General features: G+C 38.3%; 1 protein-coding gene across 5 annotated transcripts in view; it reads left to right on the forward strand.

The window, feature by feature from the left end:
- The window catches only part of TRPC6 (transient receptor potential cation channel subfamily C member 6), a 93,389-nt gene extending 88,373 nt beyond the window's left edge, over positions 1 to 5,016 (forward strand). Inside the window, exons 10-13 of one of the 5 annotated variants that reach the window (XR_003989943.1) lie at positions 847 to 930; positions 1,776 to 1,872; positions 2,806 to 2,881; positions 4,341 to 5,016. Coding sequence is in view for 2 of the 5 variants with exons in the window: in XM_030475693.1 (XP_030331553.1) it covers positions 847 to 930; positions 2,806 to 2,881; positions 4,341 to 4,492 (312 nt within the window). In the remaining 3 variants the exon portion in view is untranslated. Of the gene's footprint in view, positions 1 to 846; positions 2,884 to 4,340 lie in introns of those variants that run through there. The other 4 variants (XR_003989942.1, XM_030475693.1, XM_030475694.1 and 1 more) reach the window with 4 other exon arrangements.
- Positions 5,017 to 6,000: the final 984 nt, after the last annotated feature.

Consider the following 6,000-nt stretch of genomic DNA (forward strand, 5'->3'; position numbering starts at 1 on the left):
ATTCCTCATCCAGATCAGTCACAATTTATATTTCACTTTCTTTTTAATTCCTTGAACTACTAATCATTGAGCTGACCCCATTATCAGTCTAAAGTAATATTCATTTCGACAGTTGCTTTTCACTCTTACTGCAGCCTGGTCATTCAGCTGGAGCCTCAGTTCACCATTTTTTCATGCTTTAGTCCTCAAAGATGTAAATCAGTAACGAAGCCTGCAGTTTGTATCCTTGGTGTTTCATCAGAGAGTGATACCCTTTCAGCACATTTAATAAAGAAGATGCTACTCAAAAATGTCAGCTGATAATTTTGCGGTCCCTGGCATGAACTGAATAACAGATCACATTCAGCCATTAGTGCAAGTGAGTGCAAAAGCAAACTCCTTGTGTATTTTGTGGTAGTGTAGGTGACATTAGATGTGATCAAGTGCTATGAAAGAAAGGAAAAGGATAATGCTGCTACCTCTCCTTCTTCCTTGACTTCTCCCACACCATGCCCTGACTCCTTCATCCATTGCCTATGAAGCTGGTGCACCAGTGTTGCCTTTCTCCTGATGTGGATCCACCTCCTGCACAGAGGGAAAGGCTATGAGGAAGTGTCTGCTCTGCTTTGATCTGTTGGGCGTGTTAGGGGTAGTTGAGAGGCAGAGCAAAGGGAGAAAACTTCCCAGTTATCACTTTCCTGCATCACAGTCTGAAAGGGTTTGTTTCATGAGGACTTTACCACAGTAATTGAATACTTCCCAAATTGAGCTTACAGTTAATGTTCTGTCATACAATATATGCATGAGATAATTTAACCATATTGTGCTTCTATTTATTTTGTACTGTAAATAATGTTTCCATTTCAGCTTGGTCAAAGGAAACAATCAAGTATAAGAAGCTCAGATGAAATCCACTTAAACAGTTTAAACAATCCTCCAAGGCAATACCAGGTAAAAAAACAGTTTATTTTTAAATGAGATTAAGTATAGAACTGGCAGACTGACAGCATGAGGACAGTGTTGAATTTATGTTAAATAACATGAATCAAGAATAATCCACAGACCTTGTATATATCATAAATAAATGCAATTATTTAGGCATTTCCAGTACAATCAGGATGTTTTTCTCCTCTCGTAGTTTATTAAATGCTACCTTTAATGTGCAGCATTTTAAAGCTCTTGAAAAATGTTTTTAATTTTAGAGATAGGTTGAGTCCTCAACTGCACAGTGTGAATTAGAAAAAGCAAAAAGAATCACAGAATCTTCCTGTTCCATCTGCTGAAGCAGCTCAGCTTATTGTGTCACATCTCTATACAATACCTCATGCACTGCAAATACCTTTCAGCCTTTATGCTGTCAGTACAGTCTGTTTATTCTTTGTCTCCCAAACAACTGTAGTGCAAACCTTTGTGCAGTTAAGTATAAAAAGACCCAACACAGTCCACATAAAGCTCAGCTGTTATGGTCCAGAGGCTGCTCCTTTCCTTCCTGTAATACTGCAAAGCTGGTGGAAATGAAGAAACAAGAGCTGCCTGGGCAATAGAACAAGACCATCTGAATGCAAAAGGGTGTAGAAAACAAGTCCTGTAAGAAAGAAAAAGGTTTTTCCCCTTGGGCAGGCTAGCTCAGCTGCACTATTACATTGTACATACGGTGTCTGCACAAGCCCATTCCAAAAACTTCCTGACTTTTTCACAGCCAATTTCATTATGCAGTGACAGATATTAAGATTACAAATGTATCCATAAATGTGAGGATGTGTGGCTTTGTATTTGAAATATTCTTGTATTATTAGACTAAACAGTACAGCTGCTGACCCTGCAAGCATGACTGTAGTGATGGTCCGGAATCTCTAATCATGGATGATTCACCTCACAACCAACTCTGGTCAGGTCTGTTATTGTGGAGACAAAACCAGACACATAAACCTATGTATATTTTGTGTCTTGTAATGAAAAACAAAAAGTATTGTGTTGTCATGGGTTGCATCATATGAAAATACTAAACCCAAAGTAGAAAGGAAAGACAGATCCTCAAAGGTAATTAGATACTGTGTTCTTACTCAAGTAATTTGAAGTAATGGGAGAATCAGGGGTGGAATCCATTTTCCTGGAAAAGTAAAGTTTACATTAGAATTTTCTGCCCTAGCTTCCCCTTATTATTAGCAGAGAGGGTAGTCATTCTAATGGTGTGATTTATTTGATTAATTTTAGTTGTCTGAGATGAACTGTGCTCTCAGGTTTGCTTTTTCTGTCCATAGAGGGAATTAAAGGTGACTGCCACAGATACGCATATTTACATTAGAAAGTAACTGTATTTGGTTAAATGAGTCCCAGCTGAGATGCTTAAATGACACTTAGAATTGTGGGGCCCATCTTCTCCAAGCCTAGCATTGGGAAGAGATAACTTATAGAATATAATCTAAAAAAAATAAAATAAAGTAAATTAATGGCAAAAGGGTTTAGCAGTAAGCACTGCGAATTATCTTCTAGTAGCAGTAAAGGCTAGATGGTTTCACCTACATGGAGAGCAAAGCTGCAACTGTATTTATTAATTATTCTCATAGACTTCAGTATTAGGTTACGCTTTGTGAATTATTACATTTGTAAGATGTGTTTAGTTTTCTAACTTTCATGTAAATATATGCGCAGATTCATAAAAAAATTTAAATATCTACCATAGATGAAAGCAGAGATTTTTACATTATATTCCTTTAACCTGGCAAGTCCTACGTTGAAGTATCTGAATGCAACACAATGTAAGAGCTCATATTTTAAAATGTCACTAGAAAGTCCAACTAAGAAAACTTCCTTTCTTCTCTGCAGAAAATAATGAAGCGCCTCATTAAAAGATATGTACTGAAAGCTCAGATAGATAAGGAGAGTGATGAAGTCAATGAAGGTAAGTTGATGAATTGTATGTTTATCCTTAGACAGAGAATCAAAACAAACTAAAGTGATTATATATGTCACTTGAAAAAATGTTACCAAAATACTTAATCTGCTAGACAAGTTCAAGATGTAAAATTAACATGAAATTGAAGTTAAGGAAGAGATGCGGCTTTCTGTCTCTGCTCTCCCATCACAAAATACTACTACTGATCTGAACTTCTTGTGAAACATGTTGCTACTTCTAGTAATACCCATGCATTTCCCATGGTGAAGCTGTGTTTAACGCAGCAGCTGGTTTGGGGCACTCCTTTACAAATTCCCCGTTGTGTGTTCTTATTGCTGATTCATATATGGGGATACACATGCTTCAGCCTTTTTTTGTGTGTGTGATTTATTAGCTGGAAACAGCTAGTGAATGCACTTCACAGGAATGTTCTCATCTGTTTGACATAGTGCAGCAGAAAGAGGAGAAGACCGTTCTGTTTCGGACAGTGAGGGGTCTTATTGCTGTCCAAGAGGACTCAGGCACTCCTGATCAGCATGATTTGCAGAAAAGAACCTGTAAATACTGGCCAACTGACAGCCGAACATGAGCCAGCTTGTGCCCAGTTGGCCAAGAAGGCCAAGAGCATCCTGGCCTGTATCAGCAATAGTGTGGCCAGCAGAACTAGGGCAGTGGTCATCTCCCTGTGTTCAATTCTGGGCCCCTCACTACAAGGGAGATACTGAGTTGCTGGAGTGTGGCCAGAGAAGGGCAGCAAAGCTGGTGAAGGATCTGGAGAACATGTGTTATGAGGAACGGCTGAGAGAACTGAGGTTGTTTACTCTGGAGAAAAGGAGGCTGAGGGGAGACCTTATCGCTCTCAACAGCTTCATGTAAGGACGTTGCAGCGAGGTGTGTGTCAGCCTCTTCTCCCATGTAACAAGCAATAGAACAAGAGGAAATGGCCCCAAGTTGCACCAGGGAAGGTTTAGATTCGATGTTAGGAAAAGTTCCTTCTCTGAAAGGGTTGTCAAGCATTGGAACCAGCTCCCCAGAGATGTGATAAAGCCACCATCCCTGGACATATTAAAAGACATGTAGATGTGGCCCTTAGGGACATGGTTTAGTGGTGGACTTGGCAGTGCTAAATTAACAGTTGGACTCAAGGTCTTTTCCACCCTAAATGATTCTGTGATTCTATGATCTCTCTTATCTGTGATCTCAGCAGAGCAACAGATTCCATTTAATGGATCATTTGAGTCTTGTGAACTCGTGGTCTGTCACACTTTTGCCTTCAGATTTGATTCCTGAACTGTATTTTCGTATTACTATCCCTAAGCCACCATTCACCAATGAGTAGCAGAAATCTGCTTTTTCTGTTTCAGGAAAGAAATCCAGCGAAAGCTCATGATAACTGTGAGATATTTGGATATGCTGGTTTTTTCCTTTGTTTCTTACTAGTGTGGTCTTCTAACGTCTGTTACAGGTGAACTGAAGGAAATTAAACAGGACATCTCAAGTCTCCGATATGAACTCCTTGAGGAAAAATCTCAAAATTCTGAGGATCTGGCAGAACTTATAAGGAAACTTGGGGAAAAACTGTCAATTGACTCTAAGGAAGAAGAAAGCGAGAGATAACCTAAATGTTGAAGAAATGCAACAGAACATTAACAATTCACTTAAAGCCATATTTCTGTTTTGCTCAAGTCTAGCTCACATTTCTACAACAGATTCAGAAATTAAATCATTCCAATTCTTTATTGAAAAAACAGAGTGACAAATCCTCTGGGTCTACAGCATGGAGGAGATACCACTCAAGTAAAGATATTTATTCTTTACCTGCTGAAGAACAGTTAATTTGAGATAATTTTAATATTCCATTTGCCTCTTTTAGAATTCCAGTGGAATCTTGGTAAGCCCAGTCATGAAAGATTAAAAGCATAAATCTTAACTTTTCCTACATTAACTGGTTATTTTTGCAAATTTCCTTTTATAGACATTCTTACATATATTTTAGTGAAGCAAAAGAGAAAAATTCCAGGCTTTTACATATTTATATCAGAATAACCTATTTAATTTTTCAAGCATTTCCAACTAGGAAAAAAAAAAAAAAAAGCAATCTGCCTTTCTTACAATGTGGAAGATATTAAAGTAATTTATTTGAACATTTCCTTGAAGAGGTAGATAGCAGAATACTCACACACCATGTTACACTTTTCCCTACTTACTCTTGTCACCACTGGAGTATCCTGAAAGTTACCTAGGTTCCAATGGGAGTTAGCGCATTAAGAAAGAAATATTTTTCACCAAGCTTATGAAAAGCTATTGCTGAGGCCTAAAGAAAAATTATTCAATCAAAAATAATTAATCCTTGAAGTTCTTATCTGTTCCAGAATTTCCAAGTTCTTCAGCATTTATGTGTTGAACTAAAACTCCCAAACTGCAGGGTAGGGGTTTGAATGTAAAGCCAATAAGAGGTTTATTTAAGATGGAAGATACTAAAATGTTAGATGCAAACCCTCTCTCTGAAATCTGGAAACATCATACATTGGGGACCATGTTTTCCTGCAGTTAAACTTGTTTAAATCCTTGAAGTTTGTTCAGATCTATCCCTAGCAAGCAAAACCATGTTATTGCAAAAGTTCATGAAATATCATCTTTGGGTTCACATCCCTTGTCCTTTTTCCCTCTGAAGAAAGCTCGGCTCTTGTGCTGTATTCCCTAGGCATCATTCAATGAAGAATCTTCCCTTCATGTCATCAGCAGAAGCCTCCAACACTTCCACCCTGCCCACTGCAATACTACTTCTATCTCTTTCTGTTAAACTGGAGAAGAGGTAGCCCATGCCATGCCCAGCTGGTAACTGTGTGACTAGCCAGCTAATAAGTCCATGCAGGACAGTCAGCTGGTTTCTGTCTCTCCAGATAGATCAGGCCAAATTCCGTTTAATTTTTTCCCCTCAGTCAATACAGTAATTTGGTTTCTCTCTGACCGTCAGCAATTCTGGGGCTGTTAGAAGCATGTATTACATTGGTGTTCTCTGTTCCTCATTAAGCTTGGTTGAAATTAGTGAAAGAGCTGTGCGAAATTGTAACAGGAACTTCAAGCTTTATAATACTCTCGTAAAAGCTTTGTATGTTTAGGAA

Source organism: Strigops habroptila, chromosome 2, assembly GCF_004027225.2.
Source record: "Strigops habroptila isolate Jane chromosome 2, bStrHab1.2.pri, whole genome shotgun sequence".
Taxonomy (NCBI): Eukaryota; Metazoa; Chordata; class Aves; order Psittaciformes; family Psittacidae; genus Strigops; species Strigops habroptila.